The sequence below is a fragment of the Copadichromis virginalis genome, linkage group LG8 (genome assembly GCF_057382275.1).
Source record: "Copadichromis virginalis isolate Kocher_CV1m ecotype Utaka linkage group LG8, C_Virginalis_male_GT1.1, whole genome shotgun sequence".
NCBI lineage: Eukaryota > Metazoa > Chordata > Actinopteri > Cichliformes > Cichlidae > Copadichromis > Copadichromis virginalis.
Genome location: NC_140625.1, coordinates 26,996,434 through 27,017,572, shown reverse-complemented (window position 1 = coordinate 27,017,572; position 21,139 = coordinate 26,996,434). Strand labels below are relative to the sequence as shown.

Sequence of the window (21,139 nt, the reverse complement as noted above, 5' to 3'; positions counted from 1 at the left end):
GTTGCGGGGGGGTGTCACAGCCAGATAATGACATTCCTGAGACCAGGAGATGGACTCTAGAGCCCCATTTAAGCTGCTCAGGTTGAACCGGGAAGGAGATCTTGAGAGGTATGCCACAGATATTATTGAGGCCCCAGTGGTTTTCGAAACTTCCACAAGTAATGCAGATTGAACCAGGAAGTTGTATGTATCCATAGCGAGCTCCAAATGTTAATTAAAGGGCATTAAATGTATTATCTGGCACTTGTAGGAAATGGAATTTGCTAGTTTTTTGTGTCAATGTTGCAGATTTATTTTTTCTGCTTTATTGTGTCAATAATTCTTCACCTAAATGGAAGTTAAACTAATAATGGTCACCCGCAGTTGCACTTACTGCTCATTAAAGACGATTTTCAAAAACATTTAACAGACTCTTGCGTCATTCCTTCATCTCTTTCTCTGTCATTCCCCTCTTTCTTTCTCCTTGCCATTGTTCTCTATTTGATTTCACCTCTCACAACAGCAGCTATGTAAATTTAAAGTAATCTTTTAATGACAAAGAGCACGGACAAAACTGACAAGAGGTGTACAACTTCTCTGCTTTCTCATGTGGATTTAGCAGCGGTGATGATAACAGAGGATCAGGAAAACAGCAGTTATTGGATTTAAACATCTTGTGGCCGAGTTAAAACCGATAATCACTGCCGGTGCTCGATGGCTGGAGTCAGTTCAGCTGAGGTAATTCATCGCTGAGAGTGGCTGTCATCATTCACTTACAGCTATCACTGTTTATGCAAGGAAAACAAACACACTGCTGGCTGCTGTTCTGAAAATAGATGAGATCCTACGCCACACTAACTTACGATTAGGAGTATTAACAAAGCTGGCGTTTAATAAGAGAAACATATTATGTCATCGTTCTTGGGTTAAAAGGTGAAAACAAACCGCGGCAGTAAGTCTAATAATAAGATCTTTATTTCATTTTTCCTTCACCACACAGAGAGCATGGTGTTGTCAGATAACTGGATAGAAACGCTGTGGAACCTGTGGATTATGTGAGGTCACATCTAAGCTTCGAGCTTTTATGACTTCTCTCAAAACCTGATGTACAAACTCGCTGTTTTTCCAACATTCTTGCATTTCAAGAAGGCAGTTTACTGCTCTGTCTCTCCAAACCCTCCTCATTAGTTTGCTATGGCTTTTCTCTCCACCACACCTCATCCTCGTCCACGCATATCTGCATATCACTCGAGTTATTTATGCTCTGTTTTGTTTTCAACACCCCATCTTGTAAAAAAGCACGGCTGCCAGGCATAAAGCAGTCAAAAACTCCTCTTCCACTCAAACCCGTCCCACCTTGGCTGGAGAATTTATGGCCAAGTCATCGCCCCTGAGACAGAAGCGAGGAAGAGGCTGCCTGGGCCCTTGCTGAAACTCGGCACCCTCTTGTTTTTGATGCACCAGCTCATTTTGTCACCCTTTGGACATACTCTATACCGTGGGGATGGTGCCACTGACGGGTCCCGTTCCTCAGCACCTGCCCGGTCACCTGAAGCTACCTGTTTCATCTCAACTTCGCCTCCAGTAACATCTACCCTAGCCTACACTTCAGAATTTGTTACCCAAATCAAAGGTAGCGCGCACTGTTAAGGTTCAAACATTACACCAGTGTCATGTAAGCTCCTTGAACAGAACAGCTGCAGGTAATTCACACAGAGAGAATCCCGAGCTCTTTGTCACTGTTGTCTTAGGGTTCTTGCTGAATCCAGGAGTGGGTGTAAAGTCCTCTTTGCCATTAACACTTCAGCCCTGTGGCCTGTGTGCTTGGCAGCTGCCTGCTCTGTAAATGAAACCAGAAGATGCTCGCGGTTTGGACAGCACCACGGTGGGACCACATGCTAGTTGGGCTACTAAAGTGCAGTAGCTCTGACAAGTATTGTGTCGGGTGCCAAAAGAGCTTTGTCATACGCCTACACAAATATCTCCAAAATAGAAGCTTTATGTTACAAAAGAAGACCAGGAGCTATGAGGTCAGCTGCATGTCGCTGAATCTGTAATGAGATAAACCTCTAAATTTCAGTTGCTGGTGCCAAAAGCGATCTGGGATAATTTAACAAAGAGTAAAACCCTGCGGCACCTAAACATATTGTCTCCTCACAAATCCGTAGTGGTGGGGGTGAATTGTATTGCAATTGAAGTAAAATGTCCAAAATGTACCGATTTAAGCGCAGCCTGTGCCCCGTGGTAAACCGCAAATTTGTAATATTTTCTTTTTTAATTGTACGGGACTTTGTCAGTCCCAAAAATCTTTTAGATCCACTTCACGGCAGGTTTTTTTGGGGGGGCCGACGGCCTGAATGTAGAACAGTGACGCACAATAACAAACAAAACCAAAATGACGATGATCTTATAAGCCATTATTGTTGTACTTCCTAAGGCACTCCTAAAATTACATGGTTGTATTTCAGAAAAGAAATTATGGTTTATAAATAGGGGGGGCTGTTTTTTGAGGCTTTGTTGAGTTTTCATGCGCAGCATCAGTCCTGTCATTGTCCCTGAGTGAAAGACGCAATTTATGTATTTATGAATGACTTTAACTGTTATGTGCAAATACTCCGAAGTCCATCTTTTGCTGTTGACATCAGCATGGTGACCACTCGCTGAAGTATTTTATCCCCCTTAAATTAAAAGAAGACACCCACGTTTGAATGATTTAAACTAAAAATTCACCCTTTTTTGCATCATAACATACTCCAACGTGATAAATAGACCTGAATGTGCAGGGGAAAAGAACGGCAAGCCTTTTCCGTTACACTAGTATTTGAGGTTAAGATTCTTTGGACTGGGCTGGAGAACATTTTTCCACGCAGTCTACTGAAAGTGCACATTCTGCCCTCTCAGAAATGATCATTTGACCAAAAAAAGTCTCTCTCTCTTTATGCAGCTATAGGGTCTGATGCTGAAACTGTGGATTCGTACTCACCACCAGATGGGATAGCCTCCAAGCACCCGTGAGCTGGACAACCACACACACATCAAATATCCAATCAGATACAAATCCATGAGGTAAGCCTTGTAGTGTGTGAGAGGGTAAGTAGATCAATACATAGAACTTCCAGTAGGCAATGAAGAAGAGTTTCCAGGAAGAGAAGCTTTAGGGCAGCTTGATTGTTGAATGAGGGGAAAATTAAAATGATATTGAAGCAAAAAAAAAAAAATCTTCCTCCTCTTTTCCCCCCTTCTTTGAGTCGGGCCAGGAAAGTGTGTCTGTCTCCTAGTAGTTAAGAGAATAAGTGTCTCTTACACACATGCACACACGCTCCTACCCGTCCTCTCCTTCCCTCCCTCTCTCTGAGGTTCTTCCCTAAGGTAGATATATTTTTCTCTCTCTCTCTCTCTACTTTTTTCTCCCTCAGGATGCCTCATCCACAGGCCCAATATTAAGAGGGGGGGTGGTGGGGGCAGCAGGGGGAGAATGAGGTTTGGAGATGTCAGCTGGCAAGCCAATCACAGAAGATGGCCTTAGGTTACGAAAAAAAAAATTATTATTCGTTCCCATCTGTCAATCACACGCCACCCCCTGGTAATGTGAAAAAGAAAGGAAAGAGTGAAAAGAGAGAGGGAGGGAGGGAAATGAGAGAGGGAGGGATAGGGAGGGACAGATGAAAAAGGTAGAGTTGAGTTGTTGCTCAACTTGCTTAATCCCGGGATCATCGGGAAAAAAATGATCCCCCAAAGTGGTTTTGGAGGTAGGCGATGTAGCCCGGCTCCTGCCCAGGAGGAGCCTCACACACGCTGACATACATGTTGACACGTTGATTTTTTCGGGGGGGTTGCGCTCTGACTAATTGATCCGGATACATGTGCGTACAGTGCGCACACACACATGTCAACACACGCACGGGCACATATACAGTGAATTTTCTAAATTGTTGCCCGCCCTCCCCAACAGGGGAGGACATAAAAGGGAACACAATAAAGCCATAAACTGTGGCGGTAGCTGGGCCAGGCATGCAGGGGTTATATGCTTCAGCGGCCCAAAGGCGACACATTTTACATCAATACCATTGTCATTCTGATGGGCTGTGGGGCAAGCAGCCGTGGGACGGGGAGGAGGAGGAGGGAGTGGAGAGAGGGAGATAGGGAGTGAAGGAGGAGGGTGGGATGCTTGTGATGGACTTAGCCTGAAGTAACCACGCATTTGATTCACATACAAGGAAACTGATCAGCACCAATGCAAACAAGATAACCCAGCAGAGATCAAACAAACCCAGTTGTAGTGATGATAATCTAGTTAAAAGTTTCGTCTGAAGGCATTGTCAGGTGGCTATCACGGGAGGAATTACCATCAAAGATGCGAGCACTTCAGAAGCGACTTATCCCTGTAAATATCTTACTTAACATCTTTTTTTTTAAAGAATCCCTTTTTCTTTGAAATCAGGATTATTTTACTTCTAACTAAAGTGCAGGAAACATTTTTTTTACATTCTTGCCATGTGAATATTCAAACAGACAATTTCAGACCTGAGGAATTCTTGAATCAACACAATAGGAATGTGAGTGAACACTTATTAAAAATTAATATACAAGCCTGGATAGATAACCTGATGGATTTCACAACAGATTGAGAATGCGGCGCCATATGGAAGCCAGCATTTCCTGGAAATCCTGTTTTCAAGTCAGAAAGCTCATCAACTTTCAGAATGACCTGTTTTATTGAGAATTTTGAGAATTCCTGATATTAATTACACAACTATGCACTGCGTTAATGCTTCTAATTATACCATAATCATGTACAGTAGACTTGTAGTTCATACTAGCTGTTACACAGTGCTCATGATGTACCTATCAGCATAAATACTATTACATTTAAATAAATGCAATGTGTATATGTAGCAGTATTTGCACCGCACTTCTATATGGCTGTGGCTTGGGGGTGATGGTGCCTTTCCTGGAGACCTCTAGGGCATGAGTGGGGTGGTGAGGTTGCTCAGCAGGGGCTGGGAGCGTGCACTCTGCATCGAGAAGGCTCAGTGCCCGCCGCATGAAGAGAGAGCTCGGTGACCAAAGTCTGGAGGTCAGCGGTGGAGTGCCCCCTTCACCCGCCCCTTCTGTGTTTTAGTCTTCCTTAACAATGAAGATGGGGAAACAACAGTGACTGAGCAGCACTCAACCTACCGCCCTGTTTGAGAGGGGCGTCGGGGTTCTGTGGGGGGTAAATATGACAATAACTGATAGATTGCCTGGTGAAAGTTGTATGAGGCCTGCTCTCCAGTTGGTTGTGGTGGGGAGTCTTCTATGCTATACCAATAAAGATGACTTTTCAATGCCTCAAGTCAAGATGCGGTATGTCATAGCGGTGCTGACATTGAGGCAGGTCTGTTTTCGATTATGAACAATGTCATGTGTTACGGCATCGTCAGAAATGTGCCGAGCTCAGCGCTGGGATTTGGATGACAGTTGCTGTGCCGGAGCGATAGACGGTGTGCAGGGCCAGGGATGGATTATGGGAATGTGACAGCGGTCTAATTTATGAGTGCAGGCAAAGGAATCAGTCTGCGGTTTGCATCTGAACAACATTGAAACCACGTTTCCCAGGTTGAGGCCACAAGTGCAGCGCAAAGTGCCCAGAAAGGCAACGCGATTACAGGCAAAAACATTGGAGACTCAACAACAATTGCGGGGCATTTTGAGTGGTGGTGTTGTGGAAAAATTTCTGCAGAGGAAGACCTCGGTGTGCCTGTCCACATCAGGAGGGGGGAGACACACAGAGGTCCCCTACCGGGCTGGTTTCTACGGTGACCTGAGAAAGGCCGTAACCAGGTCCGGCTCTTTCTCAGGCCTAATCAGCGTATTACCACAAAGAAGGACATGTGTTCAGCCCCTCCACCCCCACTTCTTTGGCCTCCCTACTCAATCCGACCGGCATGGCTGGACACAGGCAGCCAATAAAACTAGGATTAGGAGGGTAACTACACACACTGGGCTGTAGCGAAAAAGTTTCTGAACACGCCCAATCCCGCCCTGCTCCCTTCACAAATTTCTTTTCTTCTCTGCATCTCATTGCTTCCATCTTTCACTTTATTTTACTTGCTGCCATGTTTGTATCCTTCCTTTCAGAGCCCTCACCCTGTAAGCTCTTCACACAATGGGGTGTCCAGAAATTACTCATTTTGTTGGAGTAGTTCAGCAAATTCCCAATGCCTCTTGCCCACCTCCCTCTTTGCACTCTGGATCCCGTGCTTTATGCTGTTATGATAATGAAATAAGCTCCATCACAATGACAAAGCTGCACATGTGTTTGGCTGTGTACGTGGAAGAGAGAATTTATGTGAATTAGCGCTCCTTTGCATAATTTCGCGTGGGTTCACACTGACCTATAATGCGTGCGAGATTGAAACCTTCCACTTTAATTTAGTGTCCAGGAAACAGATTCTCGTTGGCCTCCATCTGTGAAGTAAGGGCCCGATTAATTAATACCTCATGATGATAACCTCAATAAGAGCTCAATGTGCAGTATGTTCTGTCTGTACAGGAAGTAAACTGTGTGTACTGTCTTGATGTGTCTGTCTTTTGGCAGCTTTGTGCCACTCGGTGGTGGAGCGATTGCCTCGTCTAACAGACCTTGCTAATGCTTCCTGGAAATGGAACAGTGTTAAAGATAATATCAGGGCCATTGTGAGGACTTTTTAAGTCGGGGGCAATGAGAACCATACTCTTAAATAAATCTTTTTCATTAGAGCAGCAAACACTTATCCCTTGGCTGTGTGAAGGGCACTATTGGTGTGTTTGAGCTGCTCAGCAAGGTCCCACAGGGAAGAGCCTAAACCCTCAGCGGTCTTCAGCCGGACACTGAGGCGGCCTAATTAAAGGGCACTTAAGCCCCACAATGTGTGGCGGTGCAGGTTGGAGTTGGTGGGGGTCCCCGGCGAGAGGGACAGAATTCATGGCACTCGTAGACAAGGGTGTCCAGGACAGAGGGACAGAAGAGGGCTATGTGCCGGAGACTTTGTTCACACAAGATGAAGAGTCAACAGCCTCCCCATCCCTCACCCCTCTTTAGCCATCCCCCCTAATAACCACCTTCTTCAGAGAAGCTGCAAACACAATGCTGTCCCACTCCCCTCCTCTTGCTCTCAATCACTGCTGGGACAATGAGGGGAACTCCCCCCCCAGCACCCTACCACCTTCACCATCCTTCTGCCTCTCCCCGACCCCCAAACAGACACTTCTTTTATTGAAATTCTTTGGTGTTCTAATCCTCCGCTTCCTCCAGGGGCAATAATGGACTCCCTGCGTCAGCCTTTTCCAGCGAGGCTATCATCCAAGCCTGCCTGGGTCACAAGTCCACCCCTCCTACTGGAGAAAATTACCCCGGCAGTGTCATTCCTGTCACAAGCAGCCCATCCGCAGGCCATAAACCCCCAACGCCACTGACCTTAAGAACATATCCGTGTTTGTGGGTAGATATTTCTGTATTTTCAGGTAACGTCTCTAAAGCATTGCTCCGATGCGTTAATTAAAGGTGCGACACTGATTTGCCCAAATCCTTTCTCTGCAGCACTTCCAGATTTTTATAATTCTTTTATTTTATTTTTCTCTTTTCACAGTCTCTATCAGCTTTTTAAAATTTGAACAATTTCCTTGTGGCTGCAATTCATTGAGATTCTGAACTCATGAGTTAGTAGATGTCTAGAAAGTGCTGGAAATACAAGATACTGGATGAACTAAAATGTAAACCCACAAATTTTCTCGAAGAAGTGATGAGTACAGATTATACTTTATATGTTGTGTAAAGCTCATACTTGCATTGCCTAGCCTTATAGTCTTGTTAACTTAATTTACTAAAGTGGAAACTTGGTCCTATGACATGAGTGCATTTAGACAGGCACTGAGTTCATTATATATAACAACTTCATTTTAAACACCTAAGAAGAGGCTCATTACCTCCTAAGTTTCTTTGCTGCTTAGAATGACAGAAAAAAGCGGGACTTAATTATGATAATTAATAATTATACCTCATATTATATCACTGTGCCTCCACAGTTGTGTCTTTAAGAGTAGAAGCACTCACAGTCCAGACTCCAGGATGGCAGCAACCAGTTCAAAGTGTGTTGATGGTGACATCTGCTGGTCTTCTACAATCAGACGCTGCTGTTTATCTGCATATTGCAGTCTGATGAGTGAAATATACAGGTGCAAAATACTCGCTAATATTTATGGTATCAGTAGCAAGAGATGTACAAAAAACTGACTTTTTCAAACCTTGTAGAAGCAGAATTCAAACTGTGAAAGTTAAACTTGGGAGTCTTTTTTTAAACGGACCAAACTGACTGTGTATTCTTTGACTCATTTAGCTAAAACTGTGATATTATAACATTATCTGGTGCAATATACTAAAGAATGCTTTGAGTTAGATTTTTTTTGCCACATCACAGAATATATAACTGCTTACAAATTTCATTCCTGATTTTATGACTAATGGAAGCTACACTAGTTTAATTTTGAAAAGGCTTTGATTTTTTTCAAATTACACAGCAATATTTGGACTTGAAACAATGTAGGAAAAACAAAGAAGCATTCAACTAATTGTTTAAACAGCGCTATAACACATGATTTACATTTTTTGTAACAGCAACAAATTTATATGGTGAAGTTCCTGGGTACAGATTTTTTTTCCCTGTCCCATTTTTTGTTAAAATGTTCCCAGAATACACGCATGGAGCTACAGTAAGTCTGTAAACCTATGGATGATAATTGGATACAGATTTATGCCTCGAAAAAAATATTCCTGGCTAAAACCATGCAAAGAATTTACACTTGACCCGCATCTTAAGGGAGACATGGAAATATGAAATGCATCTCATCATTAAAAGCTCTTGTTGCTGGCATGCATCCTATTAATGGAATCGCATTACATCTGAAAGACTTAGCTAAATGAGCCGTAGGCAAAACCCTAAGAGTAGAGAAGTGGAGTTTACAGAGGAATGTGTCTAAACATCTGTTAGATTTATAGCTGTGGAGAAATGAATGCAACCGCACGACACCGAAGCTTTGATCTATCATCATCAGTGGTAACCAAAGTTGTAAGACAACTATTAAATGGTGCTCTGGACTAAACCAAAAGCTAATGATTTAAAATGGCATTTTAACATATAACAAAACCCATTTTTCTTAATTACATTTTGTTATTAAGGTTTACCCACGCCATCATTTGCACACTCGTGGTGAAATCACTGAAATACTCATCTCTTGGTGTCATACGTGCCCACATGAGTACTTTCATTATCTCCCTCCTCCTTATATGTATTTTATCAGTGTCATGTACTTGGTCATTGTTCCATTGCCAGAGATGATCTCACAGCACTGACATCCATAGTTCTCATTTGAGCAGAGCTCTAGGTTTACATATCTGACACAACTATAACTCCCAAGGCTATGAGCACACGAGACAGTCCACTGTCAGATGGCTAAACCCGTTTGATGCCACTCATCACAGGGGTACCCTTAGATACAGTAGGTGTCACATAACATTTCATACAAGCAGAGGACTGATGACCCCCTTTGCTTCAGGCTACTGTGGGCCAAAGTTAGTATATGGGTTTATCTTGGGATCTAGAATATGACACTGTTGATCTTTTGATTTTGAAACCACAGTATGATCCACGTTAGACATTTACTGTTGCCTCTAGCAAGGTCTCCTCTCATCTTGGCTACATGAAGAATCGAGAGCTTTCTTTTATGTGTGTGTATAAAGATTTTGATGCCCACAATTTTGGAATTTATACCAGCTGTGAGAGCGTGGCTGAGACTGTTTTTGACTCTTTGTGTGTTACTGTGGCAAAATGCTAGCCTGTTGAAACCTAATGTAGTGTCTGTGGAGACTCACTGTCATTGGGATTTTATCAGAATATTCACTTTAATTCAGTTTTATTTATCTAGCACCAAATCATACCAACATTTACCTCGAGATTCTTTATATTGTAAGGTAAAGACCCTACAATAATACAGAAAAATCAGCGAAAACCCCAATATTAAGATGACCTGCTTTGGGGAAATGCTTTGGCGACAGGGGAAAGGAAAAACTCCCTTTTAACAGGAAGAAAACTCCAGCAGAACCAGGCTTAGGGAGGAGCAGCCATCTGTTATGACCAGCTGGGAGTGAGGGGAGGAAGACAGGACAAAGAAACGCTGTGGAAGAGAGCCAGAGATGAAATGTAACTAATAAGCAGCAGAGGATGAATGTATGGATTCATTGGTAACTTGTGATGTACAAATATATTTCAAGAATTGTCTAAAGACCAATTTCTGTAGCAGCTGGAGTCCATTGCAGGATGATCTCTAGATAATTTTGTGTTTTAATCTCTCTGTTCCATCATATATTTATAAAATGTTTGTTTTTCTAAAAAAAAAACAAAAAAAAATCAGAATCAGAATCAGAATACTTTATTGATCCCTGGGGGAAATTATTTTTTTTGTTACAGTGCTCCATTATAAACCACCATAAACTAACATTAACAAGACAGACAATACGCTAACTAAGAATAGTGAAAATACAAGTCAGAAAAAAAAGAATACGTAAGAAAAAAGAGCTAAACTAAGAGAAAAAGCAGGAGCGACTGTAACAGGCTGCACGCTGGTTGGCGCATGCGCACTATAAAAAAACAGCCCTTCAGCAGCTTCTCCAACTTAGGGCTGTGGGCGGCTAGAGCCTGCTGACATCAGAATCAGAATCAGAATACTTTATTAATCCCGAGGGGGAAAGTATGGTGACCAGGTCCCTGCAATATTTTTTGTCCTTTGTCACGACATCCTGTAACTGTGACAGTGTGTAACATTTTGATTTAGTCTAGTTTTCAAAGGCACTGCTATCCAGTGGTTATGAACAAAGACCATCATCATGAATCATGTGCATGTTATCGTCACACTCTCTTGCTGCCTTGGCTACAGTATGCCAAACAGGGGAAAACAAACAGGGGAAGTCACCAAGTCTAAAGCGTTGCAGATTTCAGTGGAATATGATGGAAAATACCTTAAAGACAAGCAAATGCAGCAACAATAAAGACTATGAAGCTACTTATAACAGGATGACACTGGTGGAATTTTTTGCCTTTGTTATTGTAATTTTGATATTTCACATGGTGGTGAATAGCGACATGAAGCGAAACAGTGCATGTCAGTCTCACAAAGCTCCTGGGGCTAAAAACAAGAAGTGAAATGCAAATCTCAAAGCTAGCTGGCTCCTTTTAGCTTATTCACAAGGGGATGCCACTGCACGACACATCAAATATGGTGCCAGATTGACAGATTTTTACTGCAGATGACCTTCCCGCCTCAACCCCTAGGGGATTTTTATCTTGTCACTGGCTCAAACTAGGCATACTACCTTGTTAGGGGAATGTGGAAACAACTAAATTATGGAGCCAATGGCCAATCTAAGGTTGTGTTGCAACTGAAAGCCAATGATTATTACCAGACAGAACATTAACTTAACTTTTTACATTTATTGATAGAAGGTGTGTTAGAAGATGATGAAACAAATATTTTATGTTTATTGAATTTGCCTAAATTTACTCAGGGAACTAGGAAAATAGCATTTGACTAAAATGCCATATTATTTGTCCCTAATGTGCTAAATTCCAGGTCAATTCAGCACGAACGTAAAGGTGCTGCTATAAATGGATTTTGTATCATATACTTAACTGTAAGGCAATTATTTTATTAATAATACAATAATAAAATTATTTTACATATATTTTTTAGTTTTTTGTGATCGGAACCACAACGTTTTTATTTATTTATTTATTTAGATAGTTATTTTTGTTTGTTTAAAAATAAAAATATAAGCAATTTAATTGCATAAACCATATCTCCTCGTTTTAAAAATCAGGATTCCTGTTATTAAACGTAGCTTATAAGTGTCAATCACTTTTCCCTGAGCTCCTCCTCTGCCCTGACGTCAGGGAGACGTAGCTACGTGTTTTCAGCGCACTCCGCTGTGATTGGCCAGATCAGCTCACGTGACTCGAACATGACTTATCACAGAAAATTGCGAGGAGCAAAAAAACTCCGCCGAAACGTGTGCCGAGAGAGAGCGACGATGACGTAACACCGTGGACCGTGCCGTGTTGTCACCAGCTGTTGGCTAAAAGAAGACGAAAGAAAAGTGGACGCGTCTCGATGGATTGCGTGTTCACGAGTGGACCGTAGGGCTTAGAGACACGTTCGGAACTGAAGGAGGGGAACCGGGCGACTAATGGAAGCCCCGCAGACTCATCAGCCGCGCAGGGATAGTATTAGTTACATAACTGAAGCCATCGATAACGGAAAAACTGTGATAACGGAGTAGTGCCCGTAAAGGTCGGAGTTGAAGCCATTTTTCTCTGCAGTAAGCACAATGATTTCATTAATTAACCCAACGCATTTGAACTTTTCTTGTTTTTTGCTGTTTTTGCTTCCATGCTTCACTTCAAGATCTTTTTAAGGATCAATTGTCTCCAGTGATGTTTCCAGACAACTTGCAAAAGAGCATGCTGGAATGATCAGCGCTTGCGACATTGTTTACTCTAGTCAATCAGTTGCTACTGAACCAGTAGACACCAGCTTTATTCACGCACAAGGCTACTTCTTAAAATGTGTAAATCTCATTTGATCATATTTTAATGTTTTCTTTATTTATACCACGGCAAAGGCATCTGATTGGCTTGCAGATGTCAGGTTAAAGCCATCATATAACCTACTGTTGCTTTATTGCAATACATAGTAATACATAGAAGTAATTCTTTTCCTTTATGCAGTTTCATTTAAGGGCAACCAAGCTACATGATTCATTTTCTTTTAGTTGAGTTCACTACAGGTGTCTGTATAACCCTTTAAATATGACTGCTTACCATTAGAGGTTGTAGATGGTCAGAAGGTAACATCTTTGGTTTTTGTTTCAGGAGACAGTTACACAGTCTTACCGCCGCCATCATGAACGTGGGAACAGCACACAGTGAGGTTAACCCCAACACCCGAGTGATGAACAGCCGGGGTATGTGGCTGTCTTACATCCTGGGCATCGGCCTCCTTCATATCATCCTGCTGAGCATCCCCTTTGCCAGTGTGCCCGTGGTCTGGACCCTCACCAACCTCATCCATAATCTGGTTAGTGGTGTAGTGGTGTCCCTCAAAGGACCAGCACTGCCACAGTTTGCCTTAACCTTTATTGACTAGGTCAAATCAAGTCGAGGGCACGTGCAGCACAGTAAAGAGGTTTAGGATGTGGTGAATGGGAGTAAGTTGAGAGCTGAGTCAGAGACACAACTGCTTGCTGCTTCACTGCTCTTAGACATGCCTTTGGTTAATGAGGTGATTCTTTAACAAGCTTCTTGTTTTTTGTTGTTGTTTTTTCATAGTTCCTTTTTTTTTTCTTTCCAACTTGGACAGGCCCACATTTCTTGAGAAGAGCGCAACCACACCGTGATCCTGTTACACAAATGAATTTGCTAGTTGAGGCATGGGCTGTTTCATCATGCAGCTTAAAAGTGTTCCTACTATTGAGAACACATCTGACTTTTACTTATGAGCTTTACAGTAGATTTAGATTTATTTTAAAAGAAGAAGAAGAGGAAGACCTTAGTAAGTTAACTTCCTGGAAGATTTTGTACTTAACGAAGTTTATTCTTGTATTCACATATCAATAATCCACTAGTGTGGCAATCATGTGTGGCAACAGTGTTCTGTTTTTCCCCTTCTCTGTAGTGCATGTACCTGCTTCTTCATACAGTGAAAGGGACACCTTTCGAGACCCCTGATCAAGGCAAAGCTCGCCTCCTTACACACTGGGAGCAGATGGACTACGGTGTGCAGTTTACAGCTTCACGGAAGTTCCTCACCATCACACCTATTGTCCTGTAAGTTGCATTCCTCTGCTTTTCTGTTTAATGCGGCTTTTTGAGGACCGCAGAAAACCATAGAGGACAATATAATGGGACAATACCTTAAGCAAGTATGTTAGGTCTAAGGAGAGTGTAGACAGGAAATGACAACCAGAGTAGGTCATCAGTTCTCTGACAAGGACACGTCTCACTACCGTGTCATCCATCAGCACTTTTGTGTGTGACAGGCCTAAAGCAAAAGCAGCTCTCTTTGAATGAACCTGTGTGTTTGTGGCTTAATCATAATGCCAGTACCTTTTATTCAGAGTGAACTTGCACACACTTATACCTCAGTGGAAAAATATATGCTGCATTATAAAATTCAGCGCTTATTTTCCTTTGGTGTGAGTGTGGATTGATTAGCATACACGCTGCTCCCTTATTAGCCAAGCCTGCAAATTGAGAAGGGGCACAGTGGTTGCAGAAGTGCCGCTTGCTGCTTTCTTGGCCTTTTTCTGTCCTTATTAACCACCACAGTTCAGTTTACAGGAAGCACTCTGCTTCCCCAGGGTTTATTTGCCAGCTCAGCACGAACATTGTAGCGATAGCGCTTTTGCAGGTGTGGACTTTGTTTTTGCACTTATTTAAAGGGGCTCTTTGTCATTTTGTTTTGCAACCACTGCCAGCAGGAAGAAGTGAGCGGTCAGTCTTTAGACTCCAGATGTAATGGCTACACATCTGCTGAAATCTTCTGGGAGTGTTTTTGTACATGTCCTTACCTGTTCCGCTGAGAGCAGGAAATGCAATTCATCATTCTCACTTAACAAAAATCCCTTACTGCCACACCTAAAAGTGCGACTCATATTAAATCAACATAGTTTTATTTATTCCACCATCTCACCAGGATTAACACAACTCTGCAAACATACAGCCAGCACACAAGCCGAGTTTATATACATGGATGTGGTATGTATGTGGTTCTTTTGTTTTTTTCAGGGGGCCATAATAAAAATGATAAATAATCAATAAAACAAGTGTAGGACCACATGATGAAGAACTGTGAAATCAGATGCACACATTGCTGAATTCTGGTAAACTCTATAAGCCGCCGTTTGTTTTTACTTCTCATATTTTACTTTGGTTTCCTCTGAGGTTACAATAAAAAACTAGCTTACATCTTCCTCATATGCCCCACTACTTTTACTTTTTATGATGTCGCAGGCCGGGTTGAATTGTGGCCGAAGGTTCAATTCTACAAATAATTTTTCAGATTGTTGTAAGTTGAAAAATTTCTGTGATAAACGGAAGCTTTATAGATATGTTGATTAGGTGTCATCACTGAATGTAGAAATATTGAATAGGTAATAGAATATTTACTATTTATGAACAAATATATTGTGTTATACATGAAATCTAGCCTTAGATCTTTAGACCATTCTAACCACCCCAAATGCAAATGAAAAAACCGTTTATTGATAACGAGACAGAGCTTGACCAGAGACTGCAGTGTGTGGAAGGCCTCTTGAGGCCTCTTGAGGATGGGCAGTGGCTCCTGAGCCAGTTAAGTCCCCTGAAACCTCTGAGAGAGGATGACAGACAGAGGAAGAGGGGAGGGAGAGCAAGGAGAACAACTGCTGTGTGGGACAAGTGGGCATCTGTAGATAAGCCTCAAAAGGGAATGTTTATGTGGTCCTGCTCGCGAACTTCAGATAAATCATCTCATATTCATAAACCACTTTAAGTGTTTTATCTGCTTCTCATCCTCGTCAAAATTGGAATCATCAGTTAGCCTAACATGCATGCTGGGATTAAATTAGATGGACTTTTTAGCTTGTTGGTGCTTGGAAGCCTAATGTAGATTTAGGCTTACAGATTCTCATATCAACTCATTTGCTCATTACCAGTGTTGTAATTCTGTTGTTTGGCACATTAAAATGGTCTCACAGGACAACTGCTGGCACAGCTTTTGGGAGTTAGGAAACATCTGGGTGTGATTGGCAGAATAAAACTAAGTGAAAGGTTTTTTTATACATAGAGTGACATTTTATAAAGACATTGTGGTTTTCTTCAGGCTTTTAACAGACTGCCTTGCTTTCACACCAGCAGAGAGATATCTAGACATAAGCTTTATGTCCTTTGCTCATTGTAATCTTCTCCTTTTTTGTGCCTATTCTTGATTCAGGTATATATTAACCAGCTTCTACACCAAATACGATCGGGCCCATTTTGTTGTCAACACTGTCTCCTTGCTCACGGTACTCATTCCCAAGCTGCCCCAGCTGCACGGTGTGAGGATCTTTGGGATTAATAAGTACTGACACAGCAGAAGAGGACTCCTCCTTCCTGTGTCCCTGTGGACTGCTGAGAGCACACAGAGTATCAAGCTTCTGATTTGGCTGCAGAAACATTGGGATCTGTGGTCGTTTGGCGCCTCACTCTGCAGAGCAGCACTCTAAATAAAGCCTATTGAGCATACTGCCATGGTACCAAACCCCAGGACGGAGACACAAAACACTAGAGAGCACAAAGGGAAAGTGTTCAGTTGTGATTATTTGTGGAAAATCTTCTTTGAGCCTCGTGATTTTTCCAGAGACATTTTAAAAGGATTTCTCAAAGTATTGTGTACATTTCTGTAGACGTTCTCAAATGTGACAAGTGCCGGGGGAACAGGACAATGTAGTTGTACAAATGTGGTGTGCCATTTTACACTACTGGCACACTGAGGCAGTAATCAAAGTTATTTTGTATGTAATGATACGCTGCTGTATTTATTCAGCTTCACTCTCGCGTGTAGCTTCGTCTTCCTTGAGGTTTCTGAGCTTAGAGGAGAGCAACAATAGTTTAATGAAATGGTAGGGGACCTGTGAAGTGCAGCGGAAGCGAGACACAAGAAACCACGAGATTTTATATTTAGCCCTCGCTGTTCTGCTCAGGGCCAAGATTGGAAAGTTAAGCAGCCTTTATTTTTATCTGACCATTTCCTTATTTGGACACCTCTTGTCCTGGTTTGTGCGCTGCAAACCTCCAGTCTGTGTGCAAAAGCACTCGACTGATCTGACTTATCCAAAGGTCCTGCAGTCTGGCTCTGGAGATGGGCAAAATATGTTCACACATGTTTGTTCCTGCTCTGTAAAAGTACTCAGGATCTGGTATGTTGAGCATGAGTCAGCTGTGTCTGCAGCTCAGACCAGTCAGCAGATTGCATACTGAGTTCTATGTTTATTAGGTACGCTTTGTGCAGTCTGATGCACTGTAGCACGGATGCTTTCATTTACCTAAGAATTAAAAATCCTCCAGAATGATGAAAACAATGCAACAATAAAGCACTCAGGACAAAGATAGAAAAATAAACCCTTGCAAAGCGGGATTAATCACTTTGTCTGCCAGCTGTAGCTGCCATTTTTCTTTAATGCTTTCTTCATAAAGCATCCTGATCTGGATCTAGGCCAGATATTTGGTACAAAAAGGACTTTTCAAAGGTTTGAAAAATGAATTTAGGATGTGGTGTGCTTCATTTCTCTTGCATTACATTGGGTGGAGTTGCAGGTGAGGATTGTTAGCAGGTTCCATAACATAAATTTTACTGACTTTTTTATGGCTGTGCTTTATTCTCCAGTGTAAGATTTTGATTAGGTAGAAGTAAACTTGTTAATATGGGATAGAAATGTCCAAATCACCCTCTGGAATGTATTTCAAAATTCTCCTCAGAGAGCTGGTATTCGTTTACGTTAAGCCTAGTTTTGATCCTGAATTCGGGGAAAAAATAGCCAAGCAGTAGTCAAACAGTGGCCTAGGGCTTACATTCAATATCACCTTAGGTAGTTTTTAATGGAGGATGCTTCTGGCTACTTGAAGTCTAGTTTTCACTCTTGATTTTTCTTTGTGTTGCTCTTCTGTAACTACCTGTCTCATGAACTGCTTTAGATTACACTTTTTTTATCATGTTTTTAGCTTACTCCGTCTCCCGTTTGATTGTTTTCTGAAATTAGCTGGTGCTGGAAACGAGGCTAATGAGAACAGTTTGTGGACTGAAAGAAAAAGGATAGAAAAAGGAGACACTAAAGAAAATAGCTGCATAAGATTTTTAAAGTAGGTACGATCCAGATCTTTTAAGAATATCAAGTACTTCCTCGTCATCTGATTGAAATCTCCACTTCTACTAGTCCTATGTGCTAAAAGAGGTCATTGCATTACAGTAAAAACACTGGTTGCAATTTTCGGAGAAATACAGTGAAAGTGCATCTTTTCAAATCCGCCGTGTTTCTTCGTTTTCATTGCGTTTGTCAGTGAAAGGCCAAAGCAGGCCTCATCGTAAGCATTCAGGGTCTTTGAGTTACTGTGGGCTGTGTATCACGTGCACAACAGTGCTTTGATTCAGTTACACAAACAGTTGTCTTGACCTGATTTGTCTTTAAGAAGACACAATTCATATATGTTTGTCAAAATTATTGCCAGGTTAAATTTTTCCTGGAGCAAAAACCGCAGATGGCCAGAGCTGGAAAATGAATACAGACTATGGTTTGAAGAAGCATCATTTCATATTTGACCTCTGAAATTGATAAATGGTACTGATTAGTTGGGGACAGGCAGAGAGGGAATGAAACATGAGCTCAAACATGGATTTCGTTTAAAGGTGACTAAACTGTATAATAGTTCATCTTAATTCTCATTCGAGGTAAAATTATGTTTTACATTTCTTCTTTTGAACTCAATTTTACGATACCAGATGTTCAATCAGAGGGGAACGTCTATTCTGTGCTGGGATACGAGGATCCATTCAAATCTGTTATGAATTGAAAAAATAAAAATGTATAGATTAATAGTTAAACCACTATTGTGCCCTTTAGCAGTAGTAGAAGCAAGAGCAAGTATAGATCTAATATTTAAAATGACTTAGAGTGGCAGCGGTAGTAAATGTAGCAGAATCACATTTTCCTTAGATTTGTGGTTCACGCTGTCACTGCAAAACATGAAAACATTCATTTTATTAAGTGTGTTAAATTGGAAAAAAGTAATAAATGAATCAAACATGGATCATAGAACCAAAGAGTTCACGTATGTGTACATAATAGTTGATCTGCCCGAGCCTTCATCATGTTTTCAGATGTATTCTTACTCTAAAGGGCTTCATTGTAAGACTTGCTACAGCACAAGATGACAATGCATTTACTTTTTTTTTATCAGACTGTTTGAGAACATCGGATAAACTGAATGTTGATTAAATGTGAAAAGTTGCGCTTGTAGCTCCTGGTTTGATTTTCTTTTTTAAAAAAGTGTACTTGCTTTGTTTTTGAAGGACATTGCAAAGCCATTTTCTGTAAGAGCGCTTGACTCTAAATACAATGTTTTTCAAGCATCATCTCAAAATCCTTCATTGTTGTACTGCGTATTTGTGCCGCCGTGTCCTCGTTTTCTGGCGTTTAATTAAAATGCAGAAAATGTGTTGGATCTGTAAAGGAATTGGTAAGACGAAGCATTGTGCTCATCATTTTTTGTGTGCTTTTCAGTATGTACAACAGGCACAACATGGTGTGAGGCAGCCTCTCCTGTCTTGTTGTGGCTGTGCTTAACTTTTGTTTGCACATCCAGGGCTCTCAAGAAGGTTGAGTGTTGACTCTAAACACAGATGTAAGCATCAGATGGATTACTGCTCATCAAAAAGAGAAAGGCTGTATTTAGGACACCTTTTTCAGTGACTACAATGTACTGACATGCCTCCTCCATGACGTGTTTGCAGGAGTTTAGTTCAGACTTTTAGGTTGCTTAACATCATGACTAGTTAGTCCTTACAGTACAATAGAGTTTGCACAAAAGGAAAAATGAAAATTGTACTTTTTTTTTTTTTTTTTTTTTTTTTGAAAATTGTACTTAATAAAAGCAGGAAACACTTTCAGAATTGTGCATAGATGTGATATTTTGTGCTATGTTCTGTACTTTGTCTTTGCAGGTACAAGGGTTTGTAGAAAATGCCTGAGAGTAGTAACTCTTGCAATGCACCTCCTGAAAGCTGTGCAGTGCATCAGGTTATTCAATCTGAATGATTGTCCTAAACTCTGCAGCTTGAAACAGTACTTCTTTGTACTTTCTGTCAACTCTACCTGATAGTAAACCTATGCATCAAATCAAAAATTAAATCTATGGTCTTCATTTCCCCCATTGCAAGCTGATACTGACGCTGTACAGTGCTCACCCTGTTAAACAACACCGGGGGCTGTTTAAACATTCAGTAAGCGAAAGTAACAGTGAGGTATTACGAGGCAGTAAATTAGCAGGGTGTCACACATTATATGAAAGCAATCAAATGATTTAAGTCATAACAATATAAATCCTCATTTTAGGGGCAAAATAAGCTTTTTATTTGGTGTTAAGCAGATATGCAATGGCATCCCACCCATTTATGTTGAATAGATTTAAAGTCTTCTTTAAACATGAGTTGAAATCATGATTAAAGTTATACCTGGGAGGTAAATGTTTCGTCCAAACATTGTATTTTTTTGATAGAAATAGTTGAACGACTTGTTCTTTGTTGCTCATATCCTAGTACTACATCAGTAAAATCCAGTATGTTGATCACGTGCTTCTTTTTAATGATGACTACTACCCGATGTTCATGCAGACGTGCCCCCCCCAGTCGTGACATTTATCACAATTACCTGTATGTGTTTTAGCATAAATTTGCATAAAGGCCTTCTGTGTTGTTATGCTACAAAAAATAAGAGGAACTTAAGATGAACAAAACTATATGAAAATTAGCATTATTTTAAAAGGTCAGTTACCTTAAAGCAAAAACAAAGCCGTATCGGGACTAACTCGTTTAAGATGACAGACGCAGTAAATGGCTTTTTAATTATTGTAAGGAGGACAAATGTCAGGCAACAGGCAGAGGTTTAGGAAAATCAGTGCAAGTGTTACAATAAAAACAGTGCTTTCTTTTTTAAAAAGTATTTTTATAAGCCTAAAACTACAGTGAGGGTAATTCCTCTACATTTTTTATTGCAGTTAGTTTTCTAGTTTCTAGGTCTAGTTTTTCTTTTAGTTAACTAAAATCTTTTTTGACCTATTTTTAGTGTTTAGTTTTAGTTTTAGTTAACTATAATAACTTTTCCTGAAGTCTGAAAAACTTTCCACTTATCCAGTTCTGTATTGCAGGGAGCCTGTCCCAGCTGTCATAGGGAATGGGACAGCACACCACCATGCTTCCCAGTCTGAAAGCTGTGGCTCTCAAGTATTGCTTTACTTTTAAGGGCTTGATGATAATAATGAATCTATTCTAAAATGTTTGTCTCAGGATGCTTTGGCTC

At 41.1% G+C, this 21,139-nt stretch overlaps 2 protein-coding genes across 5 annotated transcripts in view; one reads left to right on the top strand and one right to left on the bottom strand.

Annotated features, from left to right (window-relative positions):
• The window catches only part of wnt3 (wingless-type MMTV integration site family, member 3), a 74,760-nt gene that overhangs the window by 19,801 nt on the left and 33,820 nt on the right, over nt 1-21,139 (bottom strand). Inside the window, exon 1 of one of the 2 annotated variants that reach the window (XM_085466837.1) lies at nt 2,963-3,253. The exons of the other annotated variant lie outside the window; for it this stretch is intronic. Coding sequence (XP_085322963.1) covers nt 2,963-3,042 — 80 coding nt within the window. The 5' untranslated portion in view covers nt 3,043-3,253. Of the gene's footprint in view, nt 1-2,962; nt 3,254-21,139 lie in introns of those variants that run through there. 2 annotated transcript variants of the gene reach the window in all.
• LOC146703573 (ORM1-like protein 3) overlaps nt 12,021-21,139 on the top strand; it is a 53,292-nt gene continuing 44,173 nt past the window's right edge. For 2 of the 3 annotated variants that reach the window (XM_085466840.1, XM_085466839.1), the window contains exons 1-3: nt 12,021-12,367; nt 12,921-13,125; nt 13,723-13,874. In XM_085466840.1, the coding sequence (XP_085322966.1) occupies nt 12,952-13,125; nt 13,723-13,874 (326 nt within the window). In that variant the 5' untranslated portion in view covers nt 12,021-12,367; nt 12,921-12,951. Of the gene's footprint in view, nt 12,368-12,920; nt 13,126-13,722; nt 13,875-16,020; nt 19,195-21,139 lie in introns of those variants that run through there. The other variant, XM_085466841.1, reaches the window with a different exon arrangement.